General features: G+C 61.9%; 2 protein-coding genes across 3 annotated transcripts; both read left to right on the top strand.

The window, feature by feature from the left end:
* Positions 1-2,101: 2,101 nt before the first annotated feature.
* On the top strand, positions 2,102-9,499 carry C15H20orf96 (chromosome 15 C20orf96 homolog). The gene is made up of 11 exons (XM_065645549.1): positions 2,102-2,139; positions 2,422-2,479; positions 2,725-2,839; positions 3,185-3,327; positions 3,923-4,081; positions 4,541-4,640; positions 5,068-5,225; positions 5,351-5,452; positions 6,340-6,513; positions 6,725-6,843; positions 9,394-9,499. The coding sequence occupies exons 1-11, from the start codon at positions 2,102-2,104 to the stop codon at positions 9,497-9,499; spliced, it is 1,272 nt and encodes a 423-aa protein (XP_065501621.1).
* A 1,067-nt stretch (positions 9,500-10,566) lies between these two features.
* Positions 10,567-14,543, top strand: REM1 (RRAD and GEM like GTPase 1). Of its 2 annotated transcripts, none has more exons than XM_065645551.1 (4): positions 10,567-11,015; positions 11,235-11,317; positions 12,428-12,596; positions 12,787-14,543. In XM_065645551.1, exons 1-4 carry the CDS (start codon positions 10,700-10,702, stop codon positions 13,062-13,064), a joined length of 846 nt encoding a protein of 281 aa, XP_065501623.1. In that variant the 5' UTR covers positions 10,567-10,699; the 3' UTR covers positions 13,065-14,543. The 2 variants fall into 2 exon arrangements, with proteins under 2 accessions (XP_065501623.1, XP_065501622.1); XM_065645550.1 differs by having other exon boundaries at positions 12,392-12,596.
* Positions 14,544-15,396: the final 853 nt, after the last annotated feature.

Raw genomic sequence — 15,396 nt, 5'->3', positions numbered from 1 at the left:
CCACAGCGGTCCGGTCCGGGGGCGCTCCGGGACGCTCCGCGCCGGCTCGGGGATGCTCGGAGCTGTTCGGCACCGGCTCGGGGACGTTCCGCGCCGGTCTGGGGACGCTCTGGGGTGCTCCGCACCGGCCCGGGGATGTTCAGCACGGGCACGCTCCGCACCGGCCCGGTGATGCTCTGCACCGGTGCGAGGATGCTCCGGACCGCCCCGGGGAGGTTTCCCCGGTCGGGTCGGCAGATGGTCTGGTCGGGTGCGGTGCGAAGGCGCTGCGGCGGGTCGGGGGTGCGCGGGGGCGGTGCGGGCAGCCCGGGAGCCGCACGCCCCCCGGTGCCGCTCTTATAGCCGCTACCGCCCCGCCCCCGGTAAACACCGCCGTGCCGGTTCTGTCAATGGGAGGCACCGCCCCCCCCGGCCCATTGGCCGCGGGCCGGGGGGGAATATCCGGCTCCGCCAATGGGAGCCGTCCGGAGAGGGGTTGCTGGAGAGAATGGCAGGGCGGCACGCCCCGGTACCCCCGGTACCGCCGCCACGGCACCCCGGGAGCTCCCGGTGCCCTCACCAGAGCAGCACAGCATCCCCAGTAACCTTCACACGAGCGTCTCGGTACCCCGGGTGGGCGCTCTGGTACCTCCCCGTGCCCCCCCGTACCCACCCGGGGATGCTCCACTACTGCCGGTATGCACTGTGCCCCCGGTCTGAGCACCCCGGTGGCCTCGGTGCCCTCTACACCCTCACGTGGGCACCCCCTGGAGTCCCCGCACCACTCACGGCCCCCTGGCAGCAGCACCCCGAGCCGGGCGCGGCTCTGCTCACCGGGACCCAGAACATCGCCCGGGACCCAGAGCACCTCCCGGGACCCAGAGCACCCCGCGGGACTCAGAGCATCCCCCGGGACGCTGCTCATGGCCCCCGCTTCTGCCGGTCCACCGCGCTCTCGGGGTGCCCCGGTCCCCCAGACAGCCCAGGCCCGGAACAACCCCCGTGCAGTCCCGCTGGGGCTTGCAGCGCTCGGCCCCCCGCGGCGTGGGAAGTCCGATGCCACCGTGGACACGTCCCCTCCACCCGCCCCAGCGGCGTCTCCCCGGGGCTCGGCTCCCGGCGGGTCAGAGCGGAGCGGCGGCGAGCGGGGATGGGCGCTGCCGGGCAGAGAACGCGCTGCTCGCGGGGGGCCACGCCGCTTCCCCGGTGCCACGCGTGGGGCCTTGACCCCCGCAGCGCGGCACGGCCCAGCCAGGCCCCGCCCCCCCGGGCAGGCCGCGCCCCCTCCGCGGGGCCGCGGGCGGCACCAATGGCGCGGCGCCGCTGTTACCCCGGAGACCGCGGGCTGCCCGCCAGGGGCCGCGCCCATTGGCTGCCGCGGCGGCGCGCGGGCTCGCCGCAGGGCGCGCACCCATTGGCTGCACCGCCGCCGGCAGTTACTGTGGAAACAGGGGCCAGAGCCGCACCGCGGCCTGCACCGGGACCTGCGGCCTGTACCGGGCCCTGCGGCCCGCACCGGGGCCTGCCCTCCCGCCGGCCCGGCCTGAGCCCCTGAGCTGTCCCGACAACATCACACAACACCCCCCGCCGCGGCTTCCTCATCGAGCTGGGCCTTGCACGGGGCCTGGCAGAGCCGTTCACTCCCGGTGCGGCCTGCGGCGGTGCCCAGCACCGGGCACCCGCCACTCAGCTCCCGTATGACCCTGGCAGCGTGCACCTGCTCTGCCGCTCCCCTTGACCCACAGGACTTGACGCCCGGGCCCGCGGGCAGGACCGGCTGAGTGCGCGTTAGCGCGGCAAGACCCGCAGCACCGAACGCCGCGGAGCGGCCGTGCGGCGGCTGCCCCGCTGCCCGCTGGCCCCGTGCACCGCGGCCGCCATCCCCCGGGCTCCCTCCCGGCCCCTGCCGCTCCGCGAGCGGCCCGTCCCGCAGAGCTGTGCGCTCCGGCCCGGCTCCCGCCCCGGTCGATCCCAGCCCGGTGGATGCCGCCCCGGTCGGTCCCGTCCCTCTGCCCCCGGACTCCCGCCGTGCGGCGGCGGGGCGGAGCCGGCAGGGGGCGCTCCTCCGCCCCTTCCCGTGCGCGCGGGCCCCGCCCGGTCCCCGCACCCGCCCGCTGTCGCCATGGAGACCGGCCCGGGGCCGGGAGACTGGGACGCGGGGTACGGGGGGAGCCCCGGGGGACTGTGGGGTACGGGGGATCCGCGAGAGGCTCCCAGTGGGACAGAGGAGCGGGCCGGGGGTGTCCCCATAGGAGAAGCCCCCAGGGGGATGGGGTGGGCAGGAGCTCCCCGCGGGGCAGGGGGGACCGGCGAACTTGGGGTTCACCCACTCCACAGCCCGGGGGGTGTCTCTGTGCTCTTTGGACCCACAGCAGCCGGTCCATGGGGACGGACAGGGCCGTGGGCTCAGCCCCCACGTGGGGTGACACTTGTTCCTTCCAGAGCCTGCGCAGAGATGGATGCACAGGGTGCAAATGTTGGGGGACAGTCCAAGGGAACAGTAAGTCTTTTGTTCCTGTGGGGTTTCTGGCACTTACAGCACTGTGGCTGTAAATACAGTGTCTCTCAAACAGGCCTGGGACTCACTGCTGGTGACGGGCACAAAGGGGCACGTGGGAGCCCTGTGGGGTTGTGGAGGGAACTCAGATCTGAGGGTCAGATCTGGGGGTCGAGGCAGAGAGGTGTCTGCTCACAAATCTCCTCTGACTCCCAACCTGTTCTGTGCTACGCTTGTGCTGAGTTTAGGATCACAGCAAACGGCAGAAGGAAGCAGAGGAGTGGAAATCTCCAGCCCGCAAGGTGACTTTGCCACCGCACACCGTCGAGGACAAGAAGAAGAAAGGGGAGAAGAACAAGCCAGGTTGGGAGAGATTCCCTTACACACCACCCTGCTGTCTCTGCCCACCAGTGCTGCTTTCGTACTAGCCCAGCGCTTTCTGCTGGGAGATGTTCAGCAAAAGCCACAAAAAGAAAATTACCCAAGGGGAAGTGCTGAGAATAAAGGGGGAGAACTAGAAAAGGCCAGGGAGCGCTTTGTAGGTGGCTCCTGGGCTGTAACTGCAAGCGGCTTTTGCTGGGGCTGCAGGTTTGAATTCAGTCGCTCCGTTGTTCTTTTATGTTTCCCTCAGCCGCATATGACAGGAGAGAGTAGATGTGTTAAAGCTGGACTGTGAAATGAACACACACCTCTTTTTTGTTTTACCAGTTGCATTTACGCTGAGTAAAAAAAAAACCTTGGCTTTGGAGACACCATCATCCCAAGAGAAACCCACAAATTTTGCTGACAAGAAATTAGCACTTAGGAAGACTGAATTAGCTAAAGTCTTGGAAGAGATCGAAATGACCACGGTATGTGAGAGAAACATCCAGAGCTGGGATGTAGGTAGCAAATCTATACAGTTACCCTGGCGGCCTTTATGGAAGAAATTCTAGCAGTCTGACTCACGCTTGCAAAATGGCATGTGTTTATTTATTAATACACTGGAGGTGATTATGCTGCTCTGCTTAGTGCTGGTGAAATCCAACCTTGATATTGTTGGAATTAAGAGAAACCAAGAGAGATTCCAGGCTGTAGTGGTAGGAGGGATGAGATTTAGGAAGCATGACCTGTTGGAAAAGACTGTCGGTATCAGATTTTCTCAGTGTAGCAAAGAGAAGGTTGAGGTGGAGGACATGGCTGCAGATTTTTGGTAGGTGAAAGGTGGTTATAAAAGAGACGGGGATCCTGCAGCTGGCAGTGAGGAAGGTGGGCACAGGAATGAACTGTGTGGGGAAGTCAGAGCATCTTGGCTGAGGTTTATTGTGTGATGTCGGGATGGTCAGGGCCTTATTGGTGCTGTTACCCTGCAACAGGAATGTCCTGGGGATGGCAGATGACGGTAATAAAACTTGGGTCAGGTAGGACTGGTGCATTCTCAACACTTTAATCCACAAATGCCTGTAGCATCTGATCGATCTGAAGAAAAATGCCATCGAGGAGCTGAAGCAGCGTGGTGCCCGCCTGGCAGAGACCAACTGTCAGCTGACGAGGTACATCCAGCACACCGACAACAGCACTGCCAAGCAAGCCAGGATCCTGCTGCAGGAGTACGAAGCATTTCAGGTGAGGCTTTGGGGCAGACCAACAGATCCAGTTCAGCAGAACACAGAATTTCCCATGAGTTGTTAGGACTAGAGAAGGGTCAGGCACTGCCCGGTCCCCTCCTCTGCACTGCATGTGACTGGAGCGTCCCCAGTCCTGGAGGAGCTCTCTGATGCCCAAAGATCCTGCAAGATGCTCTTGTTTTGTGCCTGTGTTTGCAAGCCGCGAGAGCACCCTGGCCGTAACTGTCCCAAGCACCAGTAGTCACCCCTGTAACACCCCAAACCCGTCCCCCATAGTGTCCTTGGCTGCAGCTGGCTCCTGCAGCACCGCTCTGCTCCCCAGAGCAGCACCAGCCACAGCGATGGGTTCCTCTGTGCTGCTAATGCAAGTGCCAGCATGTGAGCTGGTCAGGGATGGAGCAGGGGGACGGTTCAGAGCTCTGTGGGATGAAGAGTGACTGGATTTCTCCCTGTGCAGAGCGTGCAGGCAATGGTGCAGACCCTCAATCAGAACCGGCTGGATACAGCAAGGGCAGAGCTCCAGGAAACAGAAAAAACATTGGAAAAGAACCTGGGAGGTGAGTTTCTCACACTGCTATGAAATGCAGTCTGTGCACCATGTTATCTTTGCTTTCCATCTTATTAGATTAAAGACACTGTGTTGATCTTATAAATGTCAAACAATTCAGTTTCTGAAAATGAATCCCATTTGCTCTATGGAATGATCTTCCCGTCAGCCTGTCAGGAGGGACTGAGCCCTGTGACAGCAGCAGACGTGCTCGGGGGGAGGGAAGTGTCCCCTCCTCGGCAGCTCTTTGCACTGTCCCCTCGGGTCAGGATCTGCTCAGGGGGATGACTTGCATTGGCCGTTCCTGCTCCCCACCAGGTGTGTAATCTCTGCAGAGAGAAGGGCTCAGGCAGACGGAGGACAGACCCCTCAGCTTAAGGGAGAAGCAAGGCTCTGGAATCCCTGGCTTGAGAGTTTCTCTTTTGACTTTCAATCAGAGCTACAGCAGCAGCTGGAGGAAGCCACAGCAAAGGTTCAGGTTCTCCAGGAGGAGCTCAGCACCCTGCGCCACTACATCAACGGGCACTATCTGGAAGAAGATGTCAAGATCGTCTTTCTGCAGCATAGCATCGAGAACCTGAAGAAGCACCAGCAGGTGCTGAGACCTCTCTGCCCCACAGTGTTCCCAGGGAGGAAGGTGAGGGCAGGGAGGAAGGAACACCATGGTTGTCTTGCCTAACGCTCCTGTTGTTTCTGTGCACTGCTTCCCACTGTCCTCAGGTGGAGATAGAAAAGACAGAAAAAATGGTGGAGGCCATGTTGGAAGAATTGCAAGAGAAGGCACAGGCGGAACAAGAGGCAATGTTGCAGAAAGTCGTGGAGGTTTGTGAACATCTCAGCAAGTGAGATCAGTTTCTGGGAGCTGGGAGACAAGGCTGGGGCTGCCACATGTTGCCCATTGGCAATAGCACGGTGCAGCCGGCGCCCCGAGTGACAGAGTATCTCTGCTGCCCTCCCGTGCCATCCTGGGGCTGCTTGTCAGGCTGGGAGGGGACGTGAGAAACGTTTCTGAGCTGCTGCTCTAGTCTCATGAGTTGAAACATTCTCAGACTTGCTCCTGAGAGTTTGCCACGTGGAGGTGAGTGCATTGTGACCCAACATTCACCCTGCTTTTACAGTCCCTGTTTTATTACATTATTTAGATAGCTGCTTCACTAATTGGCTGTCACACCGCTGTGGCAGCGCACATGTGTTTGTAATAAATTCATGAGGAAATTAAACTATATGCGGCACTACTGAGCAGGGACTGCTGTCGTTCTTCCCAAAATAGGAGGAACTCCTGTTGCCCTGTTCCTGCTCGCATGACATGCTTAGCCCTCTTCCTGGGTCAGCAGCTTGAGAGCGCTAAGAAAACATTAATTACTGACTCAATTTACAGCCTGCTCTGGTGCAGAACTGCTGTAGCCTTTTACAGGTGATTTTGTGAGGACAGGCGATGTAAGTAACCCAAGCAATATTAATAAGCTTTCCCTGGGAAAATGAACTGGATCTCTTGAGTTCCTCAGTCTCGTTCCACAGCCAGCACGATGTGATCTCAGGGACAGTCTCTTTGGAGAGGCAGAACCCAAACCTCATTCGAGCAGAGATTATTTCCTTGAAGAGTGACGTGTCTGGACATGGCCAGGGCTGGCACTCAGCAGTCGCGGGGTTTCATGCTGGTGGTTACTGGGAAGTTTCTTCAGCTGGTTTTCTTCTCTTCACCCACACAGGAGATGTTGCTGCACCAGGATGGCCTGAAGCAGATGATGATAAACAACTACATTCTGCAATGTGAAATACTGAGGCAGAGGGAGGTGAGTGAGCTGGGGAAGAGCCAGCGCAGTGTGGCAGAGCCGGCCACCCTCAGCCCTTGCCCGTCCTCAGGATTTTTTTGCCTTAGTGGGGTACGTTGCCTTCCTTTTCCACGGGAGTTGGTGGGCACTTGAGACATCCTGAGGACGAGCCATCCAGCAGGTATTTCAGGGAGCCTGTTAGAGGATTCCTTGTACAACGGATGTTTTCTAGCTCTGCTGTTTGCAAAATCTCAAAAAAATACCCAAAAAACTCCTGCTTCTCTTGCAAAGTAAAGAACTCTTGGAAATTTAATTCATTCAGGCTAATAAAGACCTGGAAAAGGAGATTGGCGAGCTGAAGAGAAGCATCCAGACACTCCGCCAGAGTGCAAGAGACCCAAGAGAGATGATCTTTGCTGACGTTCTTCTCTGCAGACCGAAGTAAGGCTGTTCGGTGGGCACACGCAGCCCTTTTCTGTGGCCTTGGCTTGCAGAGCCTTTGGCACTGGGTGCTAATAACCTCACCCCGTCATTTCCACAGATGTCACTGTTAAACCTACACCCAGCCTGGGGAATAACCTCGCAGTTACATTGGGTTCTGCTTGGGAAGATGCTGCAGGTCTCGTAGTATTGCCTAAGAGCAGCTGGGAACAAGGAGCATCCCTGGCGAGGCAGGTCTTGCCCACCTGGTTGTGTGAAATGACAGCAGCACACTGGGAGAACAAAGACGAGCAGCTATTTCACCTGATATGTAAAAAAAATGTGTCGATGGCATTGGCTGGCAGAAAAGTGGCAAAACTTTATGATCTTTCTCCCTGCTCCTCCCCCGCCCCAGTTGTCTGATAACGAATCACTTCCAGAGTGCAGGTTGTGGGTAATCCCCACTCCCGCTTGCCAGCGTGTGCTCTGCCGGTACTGGAGGTAAGAATTACAAAGCACAAGGTGAATCCTTGCTTAGCATGGATGGGGAGAAGGCCCTGCCAGCTCAGTGACGGGAACACCGGGCTCTCCTCGCAGGGACAGACCCGGCAGGACCAGCTCTGTGGGCTGACGCTCAGCAGCACTCAGCTGTGACAGGCTGTTTTCCACTGGACATATGACAGGCTGAGGCTGTAACACTGCCCCTTGTCCCGCGGCAGCGAGGACAAATCACAGAAATCCCAGATGATTCAGAGCTGCTGAGGTACCTCGGCTTTCTGTGCTGCCCACTGACCAGGGGTACAAACCTGAGAAAAAATGGGTCAAAGATGTTTGAATCTTGAGTATGCTGTCACCCGAAACCTGTAGTTGTGTGCAGAACAGTGTGCATATGCACTTTTATTTACAGCAACTGCCTATACAAATTGTTCTTGGCACAGAGACGTCTGTTAATGGAATCATTCCTTTCCAGCGCGTCCCATCACTGCAGGTGTGGGCCAGCCCCCAGCTCCTCTGCACTTCACATGCCTGCGGGGGTTATTTTGCGTGAAAATATCATCCCTTGGGATAAGCAGATGCTCACCCAGGAAACCAGTGGTGGTGCGGGCAACAACAGGGTCCAGATTTCCTGCTCTAGGCCTGGGGTTTTAGCTGGAAGCCAGTATGGCTGCAGCACTGTGGAGGCACGAGCCGAAGCAGGAGGAAAACCTGGAACGTGTCAGGAGACCACGGGGAGGGGCGAGTGATGGATTAGTGCAACTTAGGGTTTTTTTCCGATAACAACAACAACAAAAAGATAAAAACAGGGAATTAATTAGGCTCGACATCTGGTGGGGCTGGGATTACTGAGGGTGGCTGGGAGGAGAGTTAAAAATAGCAGGAAGGCCCAAGTGGAAAGTTTCTGTAACATCACAAGTCAGGCATTTGGTGCTTACCCGCGCTGACAGGCGGGAGCCCGTGCCAGAGCCCGCTCGCCATCCCTCAGCCCTTTCCCACTGACCTCCCTGCAACTTTTCACACGACTTCACCGGCCCTGCTTTTTTTTCTAATTAACCCTTTGGTTCCTGACACCGGATTTACTTCCTGAAGGAGCAAAAATCAGCCCAAATCTGTGCTCAGCCTGGAAGCGTAAGGGTGTGCGGGAGCGCAGGGCTCTTGCTGACCCTCCTCGGGTCCTTTGCGAGCCCAGAGGAGCTGTGACCCCTGCATATCTGTTCCCATCTGCACTTCAGTTTTCTCTCTTTAAAAACCTTCTGGCTTCCAGGGGCCCCGGCTGGATTTCAGCAGCAGCTTTGAGCCCCGCGCTGGGGACACTCTGGATGCACAGTTTGTCCTGGGCTCAGACGGAGATGGATGAGTGCAGCCCTGAGCAAGCCCAGCTTGCTGTGCTTGTCCTGTCTCTGCGAGAAAGCAGATGTACCTGGCTGCTCCGACGGGCTTTCTCCGCTTCTGTTTGTCTTGTGGGGTTGACAGTGAGGGGCAGCTGGTTTAACTCCTCTCCCTCTCGGAGCCCCGGGGTTACATATGGCTCTGCCTGGCGGGGAAGGCCAGTGAGCACCAAGCCTGTCTCGCAGTCACAAGCATGGTCTCAGAAAGGGCCGTGGAGCAGGGCTGGGGCTCAGAGCTGATTTATTTTGTAGGCAGTGTTTACTGGCCAGGGCAGACCATGAAGGCTGAGCCGAAAAGCAAAATAGTGCTGGGGTGAGCTGGAGGCTGGGCTGGGATCTGGTTCCTGCTGAACTGGGGCTGTGCACAGCAACTCTCGGCTGCTTTTCAAGGGTTTTTGCCCCTGATCCCACAGCATTGTCCTGTGTCCCCGAGCCAGCCACTGGGTGCTCCCCACGGGCCCCGGGGACACAGAGGCAGTGGCACAGCGAACACAAGGCTCACTTCCCCCCACCCACCCCCTGGGGAGCCTCTGACCCCTGGGTGGGCTGCACAGAGCACCCGAGCAGTCATCCACCTCCACCCTGGCCAGGCAGGAGCTTCTCCTTCTCGCACCAAAGTGGCTGAAGCACAGCGGTTTATTCCTGCTCTTTGCTTTGCCTGTCGTAACTCCCCTCTCTTGCTCAGGTGCACGCCCGATGCTGAGGTGGTCCTCAGCCTCCCCACCGAGGAGGAGCCGCTCAGTGGATGCTCAGCCCCTTGCCCAATGCGCAGCACGGCAGGGCTCAGATGAGGTGCCGAGGAACTGCTGCTTTCCCGTCGGCACTTCTCCATCCCAGCCCGCCTTGGGGACTCGCGAATGTGGTTATGTGGTGCAATAAAGGTGTTACCATCATTCCTGACTCGTGTGGGCTGTGCTGTGCTCACTGGCTGCAGTTGCTTGCATGGAGCACGGGGTGAGCCCTGTGACCGCAGCACCCGGGGAGACATTGCCAGCCCTCTTGCACCTGTGGCCTGACGGTTGTGGTAACGCCAGAGGGGTTGAAGCCAAAAGGGGCCTCCCCTTCGCTGTGCTGTGACTGTGAGGGGTGTCCTGGGACTGGCCCTGGTGCCCCGAGGCCCTGCCAGTGCGTCCCAGTGTGGGCCAGACTGGTGTCCCAGTGCAGGGTCAGACTGGTGCCCACACAGGGCTGGTGCATGGCGGGGTCTGGTGCAGCACCAGCGGTGCGTGCACTGCTCCAGCCCAACCGACCAGTTCAAATAAAACCAGCTCCTCTGCTTGCCCGTGCCAAGAGAGGCCCCGGTCGCGCTTCCCATCACCGGCTCTTGGTGCTGCGGCATCTGCCGAGCAGGGCTCGGGCGGAACTGCGGGTCCCGGCAACGCACGGCCCCTCTGGGCACCGCGCACCGGGCAGGAGCGGCCTCGGTTCGCTCCTTACTTGGCGAAGCGGCGGAGCCGTGCGCTGGCCCCCGCCGCCGCGAGATGGAGCCGGGCGGGGGCGCGGGAAGCGCGGCCGTGGGGAGCGGGGCGGTGGGGGGACTCTGCCCGGGCACAGCGGAGCGCGGCGCAGCCCCCGCCCGCGGCAGCGCATCCCGGCCGGGGCGTCCCGGGGCGATCGCCCCCCGCGCGCTGCTCCCCGGGACCGAGGGGACACGCCCCGGGGGAACTCGCCGTGCCCCGGCACCGGGAGCCCCGCGGGGACCTCGGGGACCGGACAGAGCGGCGGGTACCGGGGCTGGGGCCGGGGCCGGTGCGGGCGGGGGTGTGTCTGGGGGGAGGGACCGGGCGCGGCGAGGGGCTCCACCTCCCGGGGTTTAAAGCCCGCGCCGGGCGGTGGCGAGTCTGTCCCGGGGAAAGTTGTGCCCGAGGTGCCGCCGGCTCGAACGGGCACCGGGAGCGGCACCGACACCGGGAGCGGCGCGGCCGGGGGGCGCGGGCAGCCGGGGCCGCTTGGGGCGGCCTCTCCCAGCCCCGCTGCCTTCGGTGCCGCCGATGACCCTGAACACGCAGAGCGGGAGCAAGAGCCCGCTGCGGAGGAGGGCCAGCACCCCCCTCCCGCGGCCGGGGCTGCCCGGGGCCACTGCGCAGCCTGAGCCCGGTCACCTCCAGCTTGGCCAGTCCGCGTCCGAGCCGGGCGGCCGTGCTGCGGCATCCCGGGCCAGCTGGTCCTCCGAGTCCTCGGGCTCCTCTGGCTCCTGGGAGCCCCTGTACCGCGTGGTGCTGCTGGGGGACCCCGGCGTGGGCAAGACCAGCCTGGCCAACCTCTTCGCTGGTGTCCAGGAGCGGGACCTGCTGGAGCAGCACGGAGGTGGGTGCCTCGCAGGGGGCTGTTTGGGTCCCCTCAGCAGCGGGGTCACCTGCCACAGGGCCCAGAGGAGGTGGTGGGAAGGCAGCGCGTGGCTGGGCAGCATGCATGGCCCCGTGATCGGAAAAACCCGTGTTTGAGGTGGAGAGGAGACTGGTGCTGGGGCCGAGACTCGGTGCCTGGGCAGTGCCACACCAACTGGGCTCTCCCGGTGTCTTGCAGTGGCTGCGTACGAGCGCACGCTGTGCGTGGATGGCGAGGACACCACGCTGCTGGTGATGGACATCTGGGAGCCGGAGCAGCGGGTATGGCAGGGCTGGGTGCTGCAGGGAGCCCATGGCACTGCATCTGCTGGGACGTGCCCAGGGGACATTGTACGGGCACAGCCGCTGCTGCGAGGCCTCTGACCTCTACAGAGATCTCCCTGGGGCTTGCCTAGCCATGTCCAGGGCTCACCACTGCCCTCACCGCAGAGCCCTGTTCAAGATAGGGACTGGGGTCACATCTCTGACCCACCCCTTGGCCCACCTTTCCCTGTGAGGGAGCCTGCCCGCCGTGTTCTTGCTGGTATGGACTCTCGTGGCAAGGCACCGTGGGTGCAGGAGCAGCCGTGAGAGCACAGGGTGTCCTTCACACAAGGGGCAGGCGGGGGGAGGAACGGGCTGTGGGGAAAGAGTGCAGTGCCAGCCCACACGTCCGCGTGAGCTGGCGCTGCCAGCCAGGACACGTGCTCCAGCAGGCAGAGCAGTGGCCTCGAGAGCCTGGCATGGGGCATTCCCTCCGCCCAGCGCACGGAGGCATCTATTGGGCAGAAATGCCAGTGCTGCCATCACTGTCTCCTTCAAAATGCCCCTTTGCCTCCCTCCATGCTGGGGCCCAGTGTTCCCACAGGTGCCACCCAGCAGTGACCAGTCCCCGGGAGCGAGGATGGAGCTGGTGCCTGGGCTGTGCATGTGGGCGCAGTGCCCACGTGGGCTGGGGCTGCATTTTGCACGTGGGGCTGCGCTCTCTGGAGATGCCCCAGCACAATAACGCCCCAACAACAGCCCTTTATTTCCACCACTGCTTCACACCTCCCTCCCAGCTGGGCCCAGGGTTGCATGGCTGAGGGCAGCTCTGGGAGGTGCAGCCTCAGCCCCCTGAGCCAAGCTGAGCCCACAGCCCCAATTTGTTCCTGATAGAGGAGGAGATTTTCAAACACCCCCAAAGCCAAAAGCTTTTAATCACCATTTTACTGATAGGGCCACATATCCGCTCCCCAAGATGTGGAGGCTGGCAGGTCCCATTGGTGCCAGGGTGCTCTGCTGTCCCCCGGGAGCAGTCAGGGCTGCCACCAGCCCCTGCAGTGTGGTGACATGTCATACCCCATGCGGTGGCAGGGTGAGGACAGCTGGCTCCGAAACCAATGCCTGCAGGTGGGGAACGCCTACGTCATCGTCTACTCCATCACGGACCGGGACAGCTTTGAGAGCGCCTCAGAGCTGCGCATCCAGTTGCGCCGCGCACGGCAGGCTGAGGACATCCCCATCATCCTGGTGGGGAACAAATCTGACCTGGTGCGTTGCCGCGAGGTGTCTGTCGAAGGTGAGCAGTTGGGGATGGTCTGGCTGGTGAGGACCCCCAAGGGGTCCCTGTTTCCAGGCTCCCCATACAGGTCCCCCTCCCCACATCCCTCCTCTGGACATGCAGCTGCTGCCCTGTGTGCAGCAGCACCTGTCCCCCAGCACCTGGGGTGCCAGCGGGGCCATGTCCCCTCCCTGCCCTTCCCTTGCAGAGGGCCGTGCCTGCGCCGTGGTGTTTGACTGCAAGTTCATTGAGACGTCGGCAGCTCTGCAGCACAACGTGGCCGAGCTGTTCGAGGGGGTGGTGCGGCAGATCCGTCTGCGCCGTGGGGGAAAGGAGGCCCATGCACACCCCGCGCCCCGCCAGAAGCGCAAGGAGAGCCTCACCAAGAGGGCGCGGCGCTTCCTCGACAGGCTGATGACCAGGAACAGCAGCAAAGTGACCCTCAAAGCCCGCTCCAAGTCCTGCCATGACCTGTCCGTGCTCTGAGAGACGCTGCCTTCCCAACCCTCTGCACACATGGGCTGGGGACTCTCCACCAGCAGTGTGGCCCGTGACTCCATGGAGAGCTCAGACATGGCCAGAGCAATGCTGAGGACGTGGAGCTGTTTTTATGGGTGCTGAGGGATGCCCAGGGTGCTCTGGATCCAGCCACCTCCCCTGCAAGACAGAGGACAAGTGAGGCCAGGTCTGCACCCATGGAGCAGAGGGCAGAACGGGGACCTGCACCTGGGGAGGTGGGATTCTGGATTATGGAGGCTGCTGAGGAGCTGGAGGTGAGAAGCGGCCGTGCCCCAGTGCAGGGCTGGAGGCTAGCAGGAGTGTGGCTGTTGCTGCGTGTGGTGGCTGTCCTTCGCGAGGCAGCAGGGACAGGCGAGGGCACCATTGTGGTGTCCACCTCAAGGATATCCCAGAGCCCCGCTGTGGAGAGGAGCCAGGGGAGCACCGGCAGCATTGCCTGGTGCCCTTGGCCCCTCTGCACCAGGACTTGTGCTATATCTCCCTGACACCAGCACTTCTCAGACTGAGGTTTTTCTTCTATCTCTGTACTGGTGCAATGGGGAAAACTCTTGATCTGCAGAATAAACCACATCAGGGAGGTGCTGGTCTCTGCTGGGTCCCTGCTGCAGGGAGCTGTGTCCCAGAGCCCAGTTCCTGAATCACAGCTATGGCAGGGAACCTGCCTCCTGCTCCAGCTTTGCCAGGCAAAACATCCTAGGGCAGGGAGAGCCTTCATCCCCCTTTGGCAGAAGTCTCTGTCCCTCACCCAGTGGTCACAGCATCGTCCCCTGCGATGGCAGAAGCCCCCAATCCTCCTGCACCTTCCAGCCAGCTCCAGAAACCCCCTGGGAAGGGCTGAGCTGTGCTGCGGTGCAGCTCTCTGTCCCCGAGCACCGTGGGAGCCGCAGGCTGGGCAGGGAGCCGGGCGCTCTGTGGCTCCCGGTGCAGGGACCGAGCAGTGGGGCACAGCCGGGAAGGGACGTGCTTGGCTGCAGCGAGTGACCACGGGCACCCGGGGAGGTGACGCTGGAGCCGCGGGGGCTCTGCCGGTTGTTTTTCGGCTGCGCGGCCGGCGGGCAGCTGGGACGCCGCGGGGTAGCCGGCTCGGCGGCCCCGGGCCCAGTGCCAGGGAGGATCAGCGGTGCCCTCTCTCCCTGGGTCGGGTCGGGAGTTTCCGCTCGCTTCGCGGCTCGGGCGTGGGGACCCATGGGCTGTGCAGCTGGAGAGGGGGTCACCGGCGCAAAGGGGACACTGTCCCCATGGGAAAACAGTCTCTCCGCAGAAGCAAACCCCAGCGGGGGCTTCTTCCTCCCCGGCTCTGTCCCCAGGACCAGGGGAGCTCGCTCAGGCTTCTTCATGCTGCTCGGAGCCTCCCTGAGCCGTTGCTGCTTTCTCCCCGCTGCTGCTCTGCCGGGGCCCAGGCCCGGAGCTCCCCGCACCTCGGTGCTGCGGGACGCGATGCTGCAGTTCACCCTGTGCCTATCGGCGGGGCCGGGGGCTGCACAGCGGGGCCGGGGGCTCCGCGCTGCCGCTGGTCCCTCCCGCAGCTGCAGCCGAGCTTCCCTGCGGCGGGAGGGCCGGGGGGGGCGCGGGATGGAAAATTGGCAGCCGGCAGAGAGGGGAGTGGAAAGAATGAGCTCAAACCCAGAAAAATGCGGCCGCGCTGGAGAGTGGGAGGAGAGGCCAAGGGGAAGCCGAGGCGAGGTGCTGGGAAACGGAGCGAGGGAGGACGGAGGAGGGTGCTGAGCACCGGCGCTGAGCCAGCCCCGGGCCCGGGCAGCGCTGGGCGGGCCACGGCCAGACCCCGGGGCACACGGAGATGGACGGGGGTCCAGCCGCTGCCCCCTCCTCCTCCAGTCCCCTCTCCCGTCTCCTGCGAGCCCCCCCGGCTCCCCATCCACCGCCAGGCCCGAAGGGACGGTGCCCACAGGCAGGACGGCGGGGCCGGGGGCTCCTTCAGGTTCTGGTTTAACTAAAACGCCGGGAGCTGCTTCCCCCCAGCCTGCGCTTCGGGCTCTCCCCGGCTCGGGGTGATGCGGCTGCTCCAGTTAATCGGGGTTGCTGCCTGCTGCTGCCCTCGCTGCCCATCCTTCTTTGTGGGAGGACTGGTGGCAGGGAGGGGACAGCATCCCTGGCAGGGGGCCAGCCCCGCAGAGAGGGACATCGGCACTCCCAGGGGGGCCTTTCCATCTGCCCTCGCCTGAAGCAGCAAACGATGAATCACCCCCGGTCCTGAAATAGATCCTTTTTTTTTTTTTGAAAAAAAAAAAGAAGAGGAAAACATTAAAAAATAAATCAACAACTTGCTTTTTAATCCCTG

Source organism: Caloenas nicobarica, chromosome 15 (genome assembly GCF_036013445.1).
Source record: "Caloenas nicobarica isolate bCalNic1 chromosome 15, bCalNic1.hap1, whole genome shotgun sequence".
Classification (NCBI taxonomy): domain Eukaryota; kingdom Metazoa; phylum Chordata; class Aves; order Columbiformes; family Columbidae; genus Caloenas; species Caloenas nicobarica.
The sequence above is the reverse complement of the archived record's forward strand: the minus strand, read 5'-3'. Positions and strand labels throughout refer to the sequence as shown.